Source organism: Podarcis gaigeae (genome assembly GCF_964106915.1).
Source record: "Podarcis gaigeae genome assembly, chromosome: 2".
Taxonomy (NCBI): domain Eukaryota; kingdom Metazoa; phylum Chordata; class Lepidosauria; order Squamata; family Lacertidae; genus Podarcis; species Podarcis gaigeae.
In genome coordinates, this window is record NC_139679.1 from 35,583,944 (window position 1) to 35,601,009 (window position 17,066).

Below are 17,066 nucleotides of genomic sequence, written 5' to 3' on the forward strand. Positions count from 1 at the left end.
CTGTTCCACCCCACCACGCTACCAATTAGTAGGTCACAAGTAGGAACCTACTCAACAGGAACCTACCGGTACTCCTGGCTAAGTGCTTTGTTGTTGTTGTTGTTTAGTCGTTTAGTTGTGTCCGACTCTTCGTGACCCCATGGACCAGAGCACGCCAGGCACTCCTGTCTTCCACTGCCTCCCGCAGTTTGGTCAGACTCATGCTGGTAGCTTCAAAGACACTATCCAACCATCTCGTCCTCTGTCGTCCCCTTCTCCTTGTGCCCTCCATCTTTCCCAACATCAGGGTCTTTTCCAGGGAGTCTTCTCTTCTCATGAGGTGGCCAAAGTATTGGAGCCTCAGTTTCACGATCTGTCCTTCCAGTGAGCACTCAGGGCTGATTTCCCTAAGAATGGATAGGTTTGATCTTCTTGCAGTCCATGGGACTCTCAAGAGTCTCCTCCAGCACCATAATTCAAAAGCATCAATTCTTCGGCGATCAGCCTTCTTTATGGTCCTGCTCTCACTTCCATACATCACTACTGGGAAAACCATAGCTTTTACTATACGGACCTTTGTTGGCAAGATCCTTCATGGATCACTACCTTGCCATGGCGAAAGGGCTTGAAGAACTCAGAGAAGCTATGAACTATGCCGAGCAGGGCTAAGTGCTTAGGCAGGCCTTTCTCAGCCTCGGGTCTCCAAATGTTCTTGAACTGCAACTTCACTGCTAGATAGCTCAGTAGGTAGAGCATGAAACCCAGCCAGAGGGGCGGGGTAGAAATAATAAATTATTATATTATTATATCTTTTAATCTCAGGGTCGTGGGTTTGAGTCCCACATGGGGCAAAATATTCCTGCACTTCAAGAGGCTGGACTATAGACACTGGTGGTACCTTCATTTCTACAATTCCATCATCCCTGAACACTGGTCATGCTGTCTAGGAATGATAGTTGTGGTCTGAAATATTTGGGGATTCAAGGTTAAGAAAGGCTGGCTTAGATTCTAGTGACCATATCCTCTTGCTCAGGTGTGGGGAACTTTTGGCCCTTCAGATGTTGCTGATCCTTGGCCATGCTTGCTTGAGCTGACAAGGAGTTGTAGTTCAGCAACACCTGGAAAGTCAAAGGTTACCCACTCCTGCTCATTGCTTCTTTGTTCACCTTCCAGAAAAGAGATGGCTGTTCACCCTCTTCATAACTGGACCACTGTTCCCTCTCTGGTTCACGTGACTTAATTCCTTACCTCATCCTTCACACTTTCCCGCAGGAAGGATCCCATTCCTGGGTCTTGTGGCTTAAGATCCCATTCCTGGGTCTTGTGGCTTAAGATCCCATTCCTGGGTCTTGTGGCTTAAGATCCCATTCCTGGGTCTTGTGGCTTAAGATCCCATTCCTGGGTCTTGTGGCTTAAGAAATACCCCCCCCCCCAACCACATACTGTTTTTGCAGCTCCAAGATCAATTTCTCAAACTGATTCTGTCCCTGTAAAGCATCTCCCCTAAATATAAAATATATACATGCACTGCCTAGAGTGGAGGGGAAGATTGTGAACTTTATTTTAATACTTTTGATAATGGCAGAACATTTCATTATTATACAGATTCCCCGAAAAACTTATTATCATATCCCCCGCTACCTCTTGAGTACTTCAAATCTTAAATTTTGTCAGCCTACAAGCAAACAGGTGAGATTCTTAGGTAATTAAAAGGAACGTCAAGGGTGACACTCTTTGGACTGGGCTGACCGACTCAAATTCTCTTCCTTGTTCCACACAAGCAAATCAACCAAGGTAAGGGACTGTTGCTCCGTTAACTTGTACTGGGAAGACAGTGGCTGCAATCATTACAGGTGCTTGCAGGGAGACACAATTGTTCCTACAATTTATTGTCCAAGCTTTTGAAATGGAAATTTGAGGACAGCAGTTCTCAAATCCCACCCACCTTGCAGACCACTAAGAAATTACTGGCTGTCTCAGTGGACTGCTTAGGCTGCAAATTTATACCCAGTTACCTAGAAGTAAGCTACCTTGAAGTCAGTAGAACCGAGTATAGCTATATGTAGAATTGATTCAAAACTTCACACTAAACGATTACAAAGAATTTGGGTAATATATTTGCATCAGTGCATCATTTTAGTTCACAATCACTTTTACAGCTATGATCCAACTGCAGGAATTCATTCATGTTTCAAAATAAACAATTGTGCTTCATTCAGTGATTAAGCAGACACACGCCAGAAATAGACATTCATTTGTCTGAACAGTGGTCTAGGAGTTTCTGCATAGGAAGCAAGAATATTGTTCATCTCTGAAATATTGTCTGAAAGCAGGGATATATTTCACGACTGGACCTAACTCTCAGGGGTCCTTTATTTTTACCTTTTTACATGTTTACCAGCAAAACAAAAAACCAAAAACCACACAACTCATATATGAAATGTTTAGGGCAGCCAAGACTCACCAAAACATGGCAAACCTTTGGAGTCGTGGCAAGACTACTTGTGTTAAATCATATGCTAAAAGTTGCGTAAAAAATCAATGCAAGAACCAATACGTAACCTTAGGTTCCCTCAGACTCAAATCCTTATTCTTATGGAGATTACATGCTCTGTCCCAAGAACTCTCAAGTTAATTAAGATATGACTTGCTCAAACCCCACTGAGTAGTCCAAGCCCAAACGCGCCTGTAGGAACCAATGGCATGGGAGCATAGTCATCTAGTCCATTTAGTCAGGTCTCTGTCTTTCCTCAGCAGTAAAAGGCCAGCTACGGGGCTGTTTTCTTCTGCGCCAGCTCAGCCAGTTGCTGCTGGCGCCTCTGCAGCACCTCCTGGCGTTTCTTTTCATAGTACTCGTACTCCCGGGCACGGATCTCCTCTACCTCAGGGAAAAAACGATGTCTGCAGAAAACAGAGGCAAAAAGAGAGTTAAGCAAGCCATGCAGCCCAACTCCCAATTTTTGCTTATCAGGCGTCCCTCAACAAAGCTCTATCCTGCCACCCACCGTGCATGTTAGTACAGTACAGTACGCACAACCCATTCCTTTTCTGGTTGGGGAGGTTCTAAAACACAGGACGGAGTCCTACCTAGCAAAGGACCAGACACCGAAAAGTTCTTGGAAAAGAGAGTAATAAAACTTCCTACGGCCATTAGACTGATTGAGAGTTCATAAAGAGCTATGAATCTGTGTGGGGTGGGAGCCTTGGAGGAAACTCCAGACAGTCTTATGCACGTTTACCCAGCAGAAAGCCCCACAGAACAATGGGGCTTACTCCTCAGGAGGGCTGCGATGGGTTTGCAAGCCTGTTTCTGCAAAAACACAAAGCCTTGCAAGACTCGAGAGACCAAACAGATTGCATATGGCACAAACCTTCCGAACCAAAGGAAAACCCAACCCAGCAAAAGTTTGTATCGCAGCAGATCCGCTAGCTTTTAAAGGCGCCACAGCTACACTTTGGGGGGGGGGGTCTCCTTTGTGAAGTCCACAAAAATGGGGTCTTGCAAGAGGACTGCCCCGGACTTTTTCACGGTGCAATCCTCTGTGTGCTTATGATGCAAAAGTTCGGCGTGGATCACTCCCAAGAAAGTGAGCCGAGGGCCAAAGCCTTAAGCTGAAAGGTCAGGGAGCTGGAGAAGCTTGCTGGACTGTGCACTTTTTGTTTCCGACCTCAACACCAACCCCTGCCAGGCTCCTTGAGCTCCTCCTCCCTTTGGACTCCTGCCCAGACCCTCTCACGGCACCTGTACACGAAGGCGGTCGCCAAGGCACAGAAGATGCCCCCAAACAACAAGGGCTTGGACAGACGTTTCTTCGCGGAGAAGCCCGCCATGGCTGGAAGGGGCTCGTCGGCGGAGCGGTAGAGCGGACCCTACCACCTCTAAAGGGTACTTGTTCCCCGCTAGGGTGCTGCCCTTAGTGTAACTCTTCTGCCCGTTCTTCAACGCAACATCCGGTTTCCTGCGCGTTCCTGGAGTTTTTTTCCGTGCGTGCCGGCGTGTCTCGTCCGGAAGTTCCGTGCGAGGTTTTGCTGTGCCTCCAACCGGCTGGGCTATAAAGCGAGGCCGGTGCGGGCAAAGGAAGGAGCCATCCAAGGGCAGCAGGTAACGAAGTGGGCGGGGAAACGAACGGAAATACCCAGGGTTAGATTACTATGGCAATATCCTATCCTAGACCTCGGTTTACCTGTAAGCCGCCTGGAGTCCCTATCAGGGGGAAAGACGGAGTACAGTATAAGAAAATACAGTGGTACCTCGGGTTACAGACGCTTCAGGTTACAGACTCCACTAACCCAGAAATAGTACCTCGGGTTAAGAACTTTGCTTCAGGATGAGAACAGAAATTGTGCTCCGGCGGTGCGGCGGCAGCGGGAGGCCCCATTAGCTAAAGTGGTACCTCAGGTTAAGAACAGTTTCAGGTTAAAGACAGACCTCCGGAACGAATTAAGTACTTAACCCGAGGTACCACTGTATAGACGACTACTACCACCACTACTAGTAGCAACAATAATATGTTTACCTAGGTCTTTTTCAGCCATGTTCTGGTCAGGGCAGCCTTCCAGGGATCAGAAAGTCTTCCATAATAAATATGGGAAACCTGATCCATCATATGACATGTTTTCCCATGGTGGGGAGGACACCCCAAAGGAGAGGGGAGTGGCAGTTGTTTCATGGGACCATTAGATCATACACACGGGTGACGCTGTGGTCTAAGCCACTGAGCCGCTTAGACTTGCCAATCAGAAGGTTGGTGGTTCGAATCCCTGCAACGGGATGAGCTCCTATTGCTCTGTCCCAGCTCCTGTCAACCTAGCAGTTCAAAAGCACACCAGTGCAAGTAGATGAATAGGTACCACTGTGACAGAAAGGTAAACTACATTTCTGTGCGCTCTGGCTTCCATCACTGTGTCCCATTGTGGCAGAAGTGGTTTAGTCACCTGGGAAGCTGTATGTGGACAAACACCAACTCCCTTGGCCTGAAAGTGAGATGAGCACCGCAACCCCATAGTCGCTTTGGACTGGACTTAACCATCATACATGGGTAAATACTGGAGAAGTGGTGTTTTAAGGACACATCTACACAAGTCGCAAAGTGTTGCCCTGGTGGAGTGGTAGGTTATAGTCACACAGGCTCATTTATTTTACTGGGAGCTTTTCCATAGTAATGTGGAGGAACTGGAGAGTAGGAATACTAGTTGGTGGGGCATCGATTGAATTTTTGTACGCCCTGTGTCTTCTAGTTCCCTGTTTAGTTAATATTTAAAAGAGGAAGTAGTGGGTGTTCTTTTAAAGGACATCGGAGAAATTGGCAATATTTTTTGCTGTAATTCTGAGTACACAAAGGTGAGGAGTCTAGTCATAATTAGAAAATGTTTTCTGTCAAATCGCTTCCTGCCTCACTGAGAACCTAAGAGTTGTCCTGAACAAGCACATATAAACCATATCCGTGTTTTAAAACACTAAGGGACATGAACAGAGAGTTTGTCGTATGGCAGCATAGGAAGCTTGGAGGGAGAATGTTATAGGCAAAGATCTAACTTGGAAAGTTTAGCTTCATGGTTTGTTTTCAGGTCAAAAGTAGATTTGATTCTACAGACATGTGGAAGTACTTTTTTGAGGCAGTGGGATTTTCCACATTTGGGGATGGAAAATGCTTTTTCCTGAACGAAAAGCAAAATGCGTTTAGGAAGCCTGCCCCATTCGAAGAATAAAGCTGTAGTTTATTCACTGCTCGTATAAAATTATTAGCTTGAAATTATACATAGTCTAAAGAGGCCAAACATTAAAGACAAGGAAATTGGGATTGAAAATGGAGAAGAAATCTTTCACAGAACCTTTCAGTACTCCTGTAATAGTACGTCCTTCAGAATATTATTTCAAATGAAACTCTGCCTTTTCTTCTAGCACCATGTCCCAAAACCACAAGGACCTACTAGGTCTGGGTCGCCTTGAATACCTACAGGCCCTAGTCACTGAATTCCAGGTGACTGAGAGCTCTGGTGAGTATAATTTATTAGCCACTAGCTGCTTTTGTTCTATGTGTATAAATGCCTTGCCCATCTTAGTTGCTTCTTTCCTCCTCTCAAGAGTTGTTGCTTTGGTAACACAGTTTTTATTCATTTTCCTCTTTAAACTGTTTAACATGGTTGCATTGTATATATTTTTGTTTGCATTAGAGCATAGGACATGCAATATTACATAAAAATCAAACAACCACAAAAACTCAAATAAACGTTTCTGAATATATTAACAAAGTTGTGTAAAAATTTATATACCAAAAATATTACCTCAAGAGTTGTTTTATATTATTTCAGAAGCCAAGGAGCAGGTGTTGGCCAATCTAGCTAATTTTGCTTATGATCCTAAGAACTATGAATATCTCCGGCAGCTGAAAGTATTGGACCTGTTCCTAGATATGCTCAGTGAGGACAATGAAACCCTTGTGGAATTTGCACTTGGTAAGGCTTGTGTTTAAGCTTGATACTTACTATGAATTAAAGCAATTTTTAAGAGCTTCTCTCGGCCTCCACACTTGAAATTATACTCCCACATCACTTTAGGGATAGTCAAGTTCGTCAGTCTTGGTATATGGCAGTGGTTTTTTTACCTTTACCTTTATGGCAGTGGTTGCGATTGTAAGCTGGGAAGGCCTCATGGTTCAGCCATTAAATCTCTAACTGTTCAATCCTGTATACATCTGCTCAGACCTATGTCCCACTGTTCCTTCTGGGTAAGCAAGCATTGGATTGCAGCCTGTGGCCTTAAGTAAACTTCTCTCTCATCAGCCTCAAACCCCCATTTAATGTTGACCTCTCTTACAATGTGTATAAAAGCAGGATTACTAAGAAAATGTGTGTGAAATATTTTAGTGTTCAATGCACTATATAAATACTGAATATCATCATTATTAAAATCTGCATCCTTTGTGGGGGCAAGATAAATCTTCACAATTAGAAGAAATTTAGTCAGAGCAGCCAGCTAACATTGTAAACTTAGGAAAAGAGCAGTTACTGTGCCATTCCAGTTGTTTTTGGACTCCAACTCCCCCAGCCAGCACGCTCAATGGTCAGGGAACATGGGCGTTGCTGTCCAGCAAAATCTGGAGGGACATTAATAATGCCATGGCCACACTGCTCAGAGGCTCCAGCTCGACGAAAGATGCTCTCAACCTTGTGGATATTAGAATGCCTAGCCCTCCCTTAACTCGTCCCCCTTTGTTGCTTGGTGAACCTGCGAGCGAAAATGAGGCAAAACCATTTACATCTAAGTCCCCTGTTAGCCATGTCTCTTGCAGGAAGACTATATCATGATCTTGAATAAAATTGACAAATGATTGGTCAGTCGCCTTGTTGAGCCAACCAGCAATGTTCCATGATAAAAATTTAAGATTGGCTTTATCACAGTCGAGTCTTTGTCAATTATTAGCTAACGTACTTTTAGGGTTTGTCGCTTTATGTATCGGTCGCCTATCGTCTTTGTATGGCGGGCTATCCAGCCGCTCTATGATTTCAATAGGTGGATGCAAAGTGCTCACGTTTGTGAACACCGGATCTTTATTATGCATAAATTCATTCTGTGGATATTCTGTTGTGGCCTGATTTTGGCCCAGTTCTGTTTCATCTAGGTATCTCATTTTGTCCCATACGTCTGGTGCGGTCACCTTAGGGATATTTCTCCTTTGGGGGGGTGATGGAGTGCTCTCCTTGAAGGGTGGCACATTCTCTCTTGGTGGAAAGTTAATCTCCGCATTAATCTGAAGGTTACGTGTTGTGGTCTTTTTTTGGTCCCCCTTAATAACCTCGTTGCCTGAAGCTCTCTCGGCCAGCTTATCTCTTAGCTTGTCTAGACATAGGTTCTCCATACCCATACAACAGTATCACTTGTGAAGAAAACACAATGGGTTAAATGTATCGGCCCACACAGGGTGGAAATAATTGTTTACTTTTATTATCATCATGCTAATAATTCAGCATCCAAAATCTTTCAGCAAATGATTCAGTTTTATTTCTCGAAGCCATGAGCAAAACAGTTGGCCCCCATGAATACCAGGACCTGTTAACATACAGGATATCCCACTTCTTGTAAAAGGCTGCTTAGTCTGAAATGCGGAGTTGAAGGAGCAGGTGAGACACTGCTGAGCCAATAAGAGCAGGAAGCAGACAAGTTTTGAAAACAAAGGAGCATTCTCTTATGCAGAGGCTGCAGCACTTACAGGAGCGCACAGTGCCTTCTAGTGTTGTGTGTGAAGAATTAGTATGAATGCTTTGGTTGGGGAAAAAACAGGAAGACTTTTTCAGAATGAAAACAAGGTAGATAATTGCAATCAGAGGGAGTTGTTATGCGGAGAAAGAAAGAAAACAAAAAAGTTTTAAAGTTGAACAAGAACCCAGTGGTGTTCTTTTATTGCAGATAGCATAGTGTGTAACCCCGCTGGGTTCTTGTTCCACTTGTTTTCTTTCTTTTCCCTCTCATAAAAAAACTGTGTGTTAAGCCAATGAGGAACCTGTGGCAGAGTGTGAAAATAGTTAAACATACACTAGTATTGCCACCAGTCAACTTTGCAAGACATAAATTACATCATTCCCAGCCCATAATGCCCTTTGCCTCTTGCTAGCTCTTCCCTTCAGCATCTTGTCATTTGCCAACAGATTCCAAATTCTTCTTAATCACATTTTGTAAGTGGCAGACCCCCCCTTTCTCCCCCCAATGTGTGCAATGTTTACAGTTCTCATGACAGAATCTGAATATATAATAGAAGTTTTAACCTGTGTCTGCCTGGCTACAACTCCCACTGAGATCTCCCTCCCTCTAGTAACTAGTTGCTTTCGTTGTGGATGTTGGGGAAAGAGGAAGGGAAAGTCAGGACAGTGCAGAGGAAAGCACGCAAGCTACATAGAGAAAGACTTAGATCATGGTTTCCCAAACTTGGGTCTCCAGCTGTTTTTTGGACTACAGTTCCCATCATCCCTGACCACTGGTCGTGTTAGCTAGGGATGATGGGAGTTGTAGTCCAAAACAGCTGGAGACCCAAATTTGGGGAACCCTGACTTAATAATAAAATTAATTTATATCCTGCCCATCTGATTGGGTTTCCCCAGCTACTCTTGGTGGCTTACAACATATATAAAAACATATCAAACATTAAAAAACAAAATATGCTGACAAGCAACAAACCTACCACTAAATCAATAGAAACCAATAACAACAATAATAAACAGTTTACAGTTATGCCCAAATTAAAATTACCGCCAACTTCAACTAAACATTTAACCAACACCAACCCAACAAAAAACTGAGGAACCAAAATTAGAACAGTTTAAAACATTTTAGCCAGTTGTCCCAGCCCAAGAGTTGTTCAAGCAAGGTCCCTCCGGCCTCCCAGAAGCCTCTTTTAGCTGTTCAGGGTGAGTCTGGGTGACTTCAATGAACCTGGTTGCCTCAATACCTATGGCAGTGGTAAATGTGAAGTAGATGAGAAGGCTGGTCCTGTCTTTACTATCTCATTCTCTCGTACTTTAGGTGGCCTTTGTAACCTCTGCCTGGACAAAATCAACAAAGACTATATCTTGGAGGCAGATGGTGTCGCAGCCGTTGTCGGTGCCCTCTCCAGCTCCAATGAAGAGACTGTGATGTCCGCAGTCACCACTTTAATGTACTTGACCACCCCCCAGTCTCGCCAACAGATCACGGCTCTTCCCGTGGTGGAATGCATGCTGCGCTTCTCCCTCTCGGCCAACCGGAGGCTACGAAACCTGGCCACCATCTTCCTTGAAGATTACTGCACCCCTCATCAGGTAGAGGCGGCCAAGGCCCTGACCGAACACACTGCCCTAGGGATCCCACTGCCAAAGGACTGACTCGGCACAGAGGGCAGCCGGAAAGCTTTTCATGGAAGAAGCAGCAGCCCTTGTGTTGGAAAAAGCCAGCCCTCGGGTGAGGAAAATCATCCCCGGAATCTCACTTTAAAAAGAGACTCTTCAGGAACTGTTAAGCACCATGAGGCATGCATCTGATGCTGTCATTTTTAGGGGCCACTGAAATATTTTGGCACCTAGTCACATTACACCGGGCTTTGGTGGGAGGCTGCATTACACTGAGGTGTCCTACTGCCTAGCTCTTCTGGGTAAGCCAGCCTTCCATCTGCTGGGTGGGCTTCTCACTGGCAGAAGACAGCAGGAAGCCCCAAAACAGGGCATTGCAAGGGCAAGGAGGGGCTAAGTTGAGCCAGCCCAGGATCTGCTGGATCCTAAGCTGGTCTTAGTACCAAGATGCAGTGCATTCAGGGTGAATCTGGGCCCAGTTCCTACACTGACCTGGAGATGGTGCAGCGATCTGGCCCAGTACAAGCCTGACTGTTCTGCCCCACCGCCACTGCTTTGCAGCCAAAGTGAGCTGCGATGCTACTGATGCAGTAGGGGCTCTACTGCTTGGCCAAGCTCTGCCAGCAGGGTTGGGAGTTTAGATTGCCCCTTAAGGTTGTCTTTCATTCTATTGGAATGAAAGTCAGTCATTCTATCGGAATGAGCGTGGGATTCCTTGCCAATAGAAGTTCAGCAGGAATCAGGAGATGTGTCATGATTATGCTTAGTTGTCTTGTTACGTTTTGTTATACATCTTTAAAAATCCCAATGCATTTTTACTTTCTTCCTCTTTTTTATTTTTTACACTTCCTTTCTTTTTTAAGGAAGCTTGGCAGAGTTCCATTAGTGCTTTCTTTCAATTGACTTTGCAAACTCTGCATTGTTCACACATGCTTTTGGAGTGTGAAATTTTTTAACCAACCAGATTTGATTGATGGTTTTACTGTTGTGGTGGTATTTTGTTATATTTTCTGTGAAAGCGTGGTTTATAAATATTTGAATAAGGAACAGATAGATAAAGCATTGTTATCTGGAGATTTAAATCATGCTACAGGACCCTAATAGCTATTATAGTGGATATACCTTGGAGCAGGAGAATACAGGTGGGAATCCTGTTCCCCTCCAAATATAGTTGGGACTCCAATTCCCATCAGCCAGTGTGGTCAGGAATGATGGGCGTTGGAACATTTGGGAAGTCATGGGTTGCACATCCCTGCTTTAGCTGGGCTTTTTTTTCTTTAAACAGCAGAATGAACAGAAGACAGGTGAGCAATAGCGAATGGCTCAGTTGGTTAGAGTGTTGTGCTGATAATGCCAAGTTTGCAGGTTTGATCCCTGTATGGGACAGCTGCATATTTCTTGCATTGCAGGGAGCTGAACTAGATCAGAGCTTTCCAAACTGTGTGCTGTGACATGTTAGTGTGTCGGCTGCAGTGTGTAGGTGTTGTTGGGATCGTCCTACTCTCATGTAGAACCCTGGTAGAGACACATGCCCAACTAACATGTTCTCTCCCTCCTGGTCGGTCGGGAGCTTCAAAAGCTTTCTCTAGCCTGAACATCAAAGCAACTGATACCAAGAAGCATCAGCACACTTAGGGATCCTGCAGAGTATTTGCAGGTTGCGTAACAGACTCAGTAGCTCAGCATCTTGGCTAATCTACTTGATTTACATATAATAAACTCGGAGCATCCTGACTTAGCTCCTTCCTCTTTCTCATCAGACAGCAAAGAGAGAAGGAACAAAGGACAATAGTCCCACTTTCCAGAACACAGTAATACCAAAACATCCTCTCTCCGTCACTTCCCACTATGTGGAATGAAAACATACACCGTCATGTGATAGACAACAATCTCGTGACTGCAAACACAGAGCAAGAATCCTAACAGGTGTGTCTGTTAGGATATTTCCGTTCCACCTTAAAAAGGGAGCAGGTTGTTGTGTCACAGCCTGCGTACTTCCGCTCACAGGAAGTTTCTGTTTTGTATATAGCTGTTGTCTCTCTCTGTGCCTCGACACGCAGGCAGGCAGTCATGTTTTTTCTTTTGTTCTGACCAACGCTGAATAAAGTTGTAAATAATGCTCTCCTGAGTGCATCTTTTGTTGTGCGAAGTCTGCGAAAGGGCGTGCACCAGTCCTTAGAATGTGGACAGCTGTTTCTGAGGCTTGTGTCGCTAATTGATTGACACTGTTCTACGGGAGATTGATGGATCGTCCGGAATCGACGTGGAGGCATGATGGCCTTTGTCTCCCTGGCAGTATGCCAACAGTGTCACGCGAATGCTTCTCCCAGGACTGGAAAGAGTTTAGTTTAGCCTCCGGTTTGCTAATAAAACTAAAGTACTGTGTCACAAAATGATGCATGTTTAAAAAGTGTGTCGTCAACATGAAAAGTTTGGAAAGCTCTGGACTAGATGATTCTCAGGGTCCCTTCTAACTCTACAATTCCATGATTCTATTACTGTACCCTAAAATCTTAGTGCTTTGAGGTCTCCCTGTTCCTCTTCTGGCGCTGCGTATACCAGCTACTGATCGTTTGCACTTTTATTTATCTAGATGCATGACAAAGACTCACATTGTTGATGTTTAATTAGGACAAAACAGTATTCTCTTGCAAATAGGAAATATATTTCCATCTGGGCTGGCTCACTGGGTGGGTGCCTTGCTTCGTTCCAGTGGAGTTTAATGACCAGCTGGTGTTTTGGGTCACTTTCACTGCCTGTTGAAGTACACGCCCCTTTCTTCAGCCATCACTTGGAGCGCTTGCTTTCCAGTATTGCCCTCCAGTCATCAGTCCAAGACTCAAGTCTCCTTCGTGGGGGTTGCAGCTTTAGATGCTTGTTATGACAGCAAGAGAACAAGATGTGCTCCCAGCTCGGATTAGGCTCAACCCCTGAGAAGAATGAGAATGGAAAATTGCAAGAGCGACCATTTCATCACTGGAGCAATGGTAAAGCGTTTGGATCTGAAAACCGCACTGCACATTCTCGTACCTTTAACGACATCCTTGTCATCAAAGAGCAGATCAGCAGACACAACTGTTTTATCCCTGGTCAGAATTATCCGCTCCACAAATTTGGGACCCAAGTGCTTTTGAACCCAGCTGTACTATCAGGTGAAGAAAGATCAGTATCAGAAGAATTTTAATTACAGCCTTTTTACCAAAAAAGCAAAGAAGCCAAAACACTCGACTATATCCGACTGGTTATTTAGACAGGAGAGTCAGAGGAGACGTGAAATTATAAAGCTAGCATGAAATGTTTTCTACAAACTTTGACAGACATTTTCTCATTTTGCAAATTGCTTAGGCTGCAATCCTGAACACACATACTCAGGGATGAATGCAGTGGGGTGTACTTCTTAGTAAACATGCAAAAGATGTATTTTTTAATCGGGCTTGTAGAGCAGAAGCTGGTGGCTTCCTGAAGCATCTGAATACCCATAGCTTAAGGGGTAGAAGTTCTTGTTAACATAGGTATTCCAGTCATTGTACATTTTGGTCATCCAGCAAAATGCAGAGATTCTCATGGGGGTTTTTTCCCACAGGAAAGGGGGAAACATTTAAATAAATTGGGCCAAAGGGCAAGAAAAATTCAAGATGTTTTCTGTTACCTACAAGATTCACAACACAATCTTGTGCACGTTTACTCAGACATAAGCCCCACTGTGTCTTCTTCCTAGAGTTTAAGAACAGACTTCCAGAATGGATTAAGTTCGTAATCCAAGGTACCACTGTATTATAAAAACTATGTGCTTGTGTTCCGTGGGGGTACATATTCTACTTTTGTAACCAGCAAATACATTTGTTCCTTTTCCAGTGCAAGGTGCAATAGACTGTTCAACTGACTTGTGCCTGCAAGTTACCATTCAAAAGCCTCTGAAATACTGCCATAGATGGGGGATCTACATCAGAGCAGGTAACCCAGTGGTGTGGAAGGGACATGAATAGAGCCTCACCTTGACAATGAAGCACATAAGCCACTAGTATTGAAGATGAGGAACATAGAAGCAAACAAGGAAAAAGCAAAAATAAGGAAACTGATGGGAGGCTCTGCATAACACAAGGTTGGAGTCAGGGTAAGCAAGCTGAACAGAGAGAGAGTAGGGGACAGCAAACAATTGCCAACCTTCTCTTGAACGCAGTATTCATATTTCCGGATAGGGCTTGTGCAAATAAACACTTCTGTGCTGAAAAGACATGAGCATTATTAGTCACTATATGAAAAAAAAACCATGAGGGCTAATTGCAAACCATTCTGTGTTCCGAATGGGCCTTACTTGGGCATTTGAATCATCTCCTGCATTGCTTCAATAGCTCCTGGAATGGGATCCAAGCCCAGAAAGAAGCCTGGTGACTCGTACACACTGGCTACCTTCACCTGAAACCAGATGCATGGAATTACACTTCTAGTGTAAACAGAGCTCACCTAGTTGCTTAATATTCAATCTACTATGGAGAAGGCTCTCTTCTTCCCCCTGAGAAGGGCTCAAGAACTGCTTTAATTTTCAAAACTGCATCCCATATACGTGGTCAAGGAGTGCCTTCTGGCAGTGGCGTAGCGTAGGGGGTGCAGGGGGGGCCGGCCACACCAGGCGCAACATCTGGGGGTTAGGGTTAGGGGCGCAAATCCACAGGTTAGGGGGCGCAAATCCATGGGTTAGGGGGCACAAATTACTTGCCTTGCCCCGGGTGCTGACAACCCACGCTATGCCTCTGCCTTCTGGAGCAAGGCACTGAGGCTCCCGTAGAAACCCTGGCTGGGCAGCAGAGGGGTTGAACTGAGCTGCAGGACCACCGCTGCTTCCATAGCCATTGCACGCATGCCAGCTGGGATGGGGTGGGCTGGCAAATCAAGCCACAGCAGGGGGGTGTCCTGTCGGCAGTACATGCCCCCCACCTCTTTTAGCAGGTAGAAGGGAGAGTTCTGGGACACCTCTGCCCAATCCAACTCGCCAACCCTACACAAAGGGGGTTTGGATTGCAGCCTAAGACTGCTTTATTCCTGTAGGCTTTTTATTGGATAACGTTTCTGTCATGGTGAAGACTTGTTCCTAGGTATATTTCGCATTTCAACATTTTTTCATGGTTGGGGGAGAGATTGTTTATATAAACCTATTATTTAAAATGATGTTTCTTGTACTGAGAAACTTGGCTGAAAAGTGACTGGTTTCAGATAACTTTTTTGGGAAAGCCTCTCACGTTCCAAGCCTATTTAGCAGTGGAAAGAGAGTGTGCTGATCCTGTAAAGAAAAATATATAATTGTTAATGCAAGTTGCACTGAGCCCTTTAAAAAAAACAACACACCCTACAAACTACAAAACGGCATTTCAAAATTACTCTGGATGCTACCAAAGGATTGTGTCTCCGTTTTCCTTCATCTGTTCTTTTGGGCTATATTTGCTGCTGTAATTGGTGACACCATGATTCTTCACCATCCAGAGAATCTCCACAATTGGGTTTAAAAGCAAGATTGTAGCCTTAATGTTTCAACTTGAAGAGATGAATCATTCCCATTGAACCGCATGTATGGTTTTTCCAGTGGAATGAAATATGCCTAGCACAAAACTTTTAAAAGACACATGAGACTTGCAGAGGAGAGATGGGGTGTGGTGGAGGAATAGAGGGCAGCTCTGAAACTTTAGCTATCAACTTCTAGCGTTGAAGATAGTTTGATGCTCTGTGTGACTACCGGTAAATGCCACCGACGGAGCGGGCAGGGGAGCGCGCGTTCCTCTTTGCGGCAAGGCTGCTGACTCGAGCTTTTAAGGGGTAAAAGTCCGCTAGATCCAGCTTTTCCTCCTTGCTGCCAGCTGAAAGTTGACTTTTTGCCCATGTCGTAACTGTTTTAAAGGCAGAAGGGAACCGCAATGCCCCTGCCGGTTTTTCTAAAGTTCCCTGCTGCGTTGGATCTCGGGCAAGCCTTAGCGCTCGAGCTCTCCAAAAAGGAGCCGGGCCTCTTCTCCCTCTTCCCCTGTCCCCCCTGTCATCTTCCGGGAGCAGCTCTTGTCATGGGAGCCGTCCAGCGGCGCCCCTGCCCCGCCTGCCCGCTCGCTGGATGCTCACCCCCAGATCCTCCCGCAGGGAGCGGTATTGCTCCAGCGCCAAGAAGCCCCTTCGCTGCTCCAGTTCCACGCGAGGCTCTCCGGGGAAGGCGGCGGAGAAGCCTCGCAGCAGCGCGCCTTCGAAGTCCGCCAGGACCCCGTCCATGTCCACCAGGACGCGCAGCGGGCGGGACGCGGAGCCGCCGTCCATTCTTCCCTGGCGGCGCACGTCGGCCGCTGCAGAGCCCGGCTACGCCACAGGAGGCGCTGGGGAGTCAGAGAGAACTACGCTGGGGAACTACGGCCCCCGGCGACTGACGAGAGAGGCGTAATGGATACTCAAAGGGCGAGATCTAACCCGCTCAGTGGCGCATGAGCAGAGGGCGCACGTGGGAAGCGCGGCGCTTTGTGGGAAGACGTGGGGGAGAGATTTCACCCCATTCTCCGGCTTGGAAGGGCGAGGAGGAGGTGGCTTTCCCCCCTTGGTGCTCAAAACAGGAGTCCCCATTTTGCGTTAACTTTTTGCTGTTATTTAATCAGCGTCTTGTGTTTCTCAGTCTGTGGGTCCCCAGATGTTGTTGGACTACAACTCCCATCTTCCCTGACCACTGGTCATGCTGGCTAGGAATGAGGGGGGGTTGTAGTCCAGCAACATCTAGGGACCCACAGGTCTAAACGAAGAGATCTGAACTTGAAGCCATGTTTTCAGCTATCCAAGGTCGCTCTAGAGTCAGAATTGTAAGGGACCCACCCAGGTCATCTAGTCCAACCCCCTGCACTGCAGGAATCTTTGGCCCAACGTGCGACTCGAACCCACGACGCTGAAATTAAGAGTCTCGTGTTCTACCAACTGAGCTACCTGGACACATTTGTTTAAGCAAGGGTTGTGAGTTACAGGCATGGCTTTGAGTTTTCTTTACATGGTAACTGAGCTTGGCCAATAGCAAATATACTGTACAATGAGGGGTGGATGTATTGGGCAGGGTGGGGGAAGAGGGAAGAGCGAGCGAGAGATGAGCTTTTATCAAGAATTAGGGAAGCTACAAGAATTGGGACGCGGGTGGCGCTGTGGGTTAAACCACAGAGCCTAGGGCTTGCTGATCAGAAGGTCAGGGGTTCAAATCCCCACGAGGGACTGAGCTCCCGTTGAAGTGCAAGCAGATAAATAGGTACCGCTCTGGCAGAAAG

At 45.7% G+C, this 17,066-nt stretch overlaps 2 protein-coding genes and 1 long non-coding RNA gene across 3 annotated transcripts; 1 reads left to right on the forward strand and 2 right to left on the reverse strand.

Moving 5' to 3' along the window:
* Positions 1 to 1,516: 1,516 nt before the first annotated feature.
* On the reverse strand, positions 1,517 to 3,880 carry LOC310839853. Its single transcript, XR_014561685.1, has 2 exons — positions 3,722 to 3,880; positions 1,517 to 2,880 (listed from the first exon to the last, which is right to left on the reverse strand). It is a non-coding gene; the product is annotated as an uncharacterized lncRNA (long non-coding RNA).
* Positions 3,881 to 3,950: 70 nt separating this feature from the next.
* On the forward strand, positions 3,951 to 10,857 carry ARMC7 (armadillo repeat containing 7). The gene is made up of 4 exons (XM_083728791.1): positions 3,951 to 4,081; positions 5,882 to 5,976; positions 6,292 to 6,435; positions 9,497 to 10,857. Exons 2-4 carry the CDS (start codon positions 5,886 to 5,888, stop codon positions 9,832 to 9,834), a joined length of 573 nt encoding a protein of 190 aa, XP_083584917.1. The 5' UTR covers positions 3,951 to 4,081; positions 5,882 to 5,885; the 3' UTR covers positions 9,835 to 10,857.
* A 1,547-nt stretch (positions 10,858 to 12,404) lies between these two features.
* On the reverse strand, positions 12,405 to 16,237 carry NT5C (5', 3'-nucleotidase, cytosolic). Its single transcript, XM_083728790.1, has 5 exons — positions 15,901 to 16,237; positions 14,114 to 14,214; positions 13,963 to 14,023; positions 12,829 to 12,943; positions 12,405 to 12,728 (listed from the first exon to the last, which is right to left on the reverse strand). Exons 1-5 carry the CDS (start codon positions 16,087 to 16,089, stop codon positions 12,586 to 12,588), a joined length of 609 nt encoding a protein of 202 aa, XP_083584916.1. The 5' UTR covers positions 16,090 to 16,237; the 3' UTR covers positions 12,405 to 12,585.
* Between the last annotated feature and the right edge of the window lie 829 nt (positions 16,238 to 17,066).

Excerpts from the sequence above, each read along its gene's own strand:
- ARMC7 (XM_083728791.1), top strand. The coding sequence starts at position 5,886 with ATGTCCCAAAACCACAAGGACCTACTAGGTCTGGGTCGCCTTGAATAC. Across the intron at positions 5,977-6,291 it reads CCAGGTGACTGAGAGCTCTG|AAGCCAAGGAGCAGGTGTTG; the intron begins GTGAGTATAATT and ends ATATTATTTCAG. Across the intron at positions 6,436-9,496 it reads CCTTGTGGAATTTGCACTTG|GTGGCCTTTGTAACCTCTGC; the intron begins GTAAGGCTTGTG and ends CTCGTACTTTAG.
- NT5C (XM_083728790.1), bottom strand. The coding sequence starts at position 16,089 with ATGGACGGCGGCTCCGCGTCCCGCCCGCTGCGCGTCCTGGTGGACATG. Across the intron at positions 14,215-15,900 it reads CCCTGCGGGAGGATCTGGGG|GTGAAGGTAGCCAGTGTGTA; the intron begins GTGAGCATCCAG and ends ATCTGGTTTCAG. Across the intron at positions 12,729-12,828 it reads TGACAAGGATGTCGTTAAAG|GGGTTGAGCCTAATCCGAGC; the intron begins GTACGAGAATGT and ends CATTCTTCTCAG.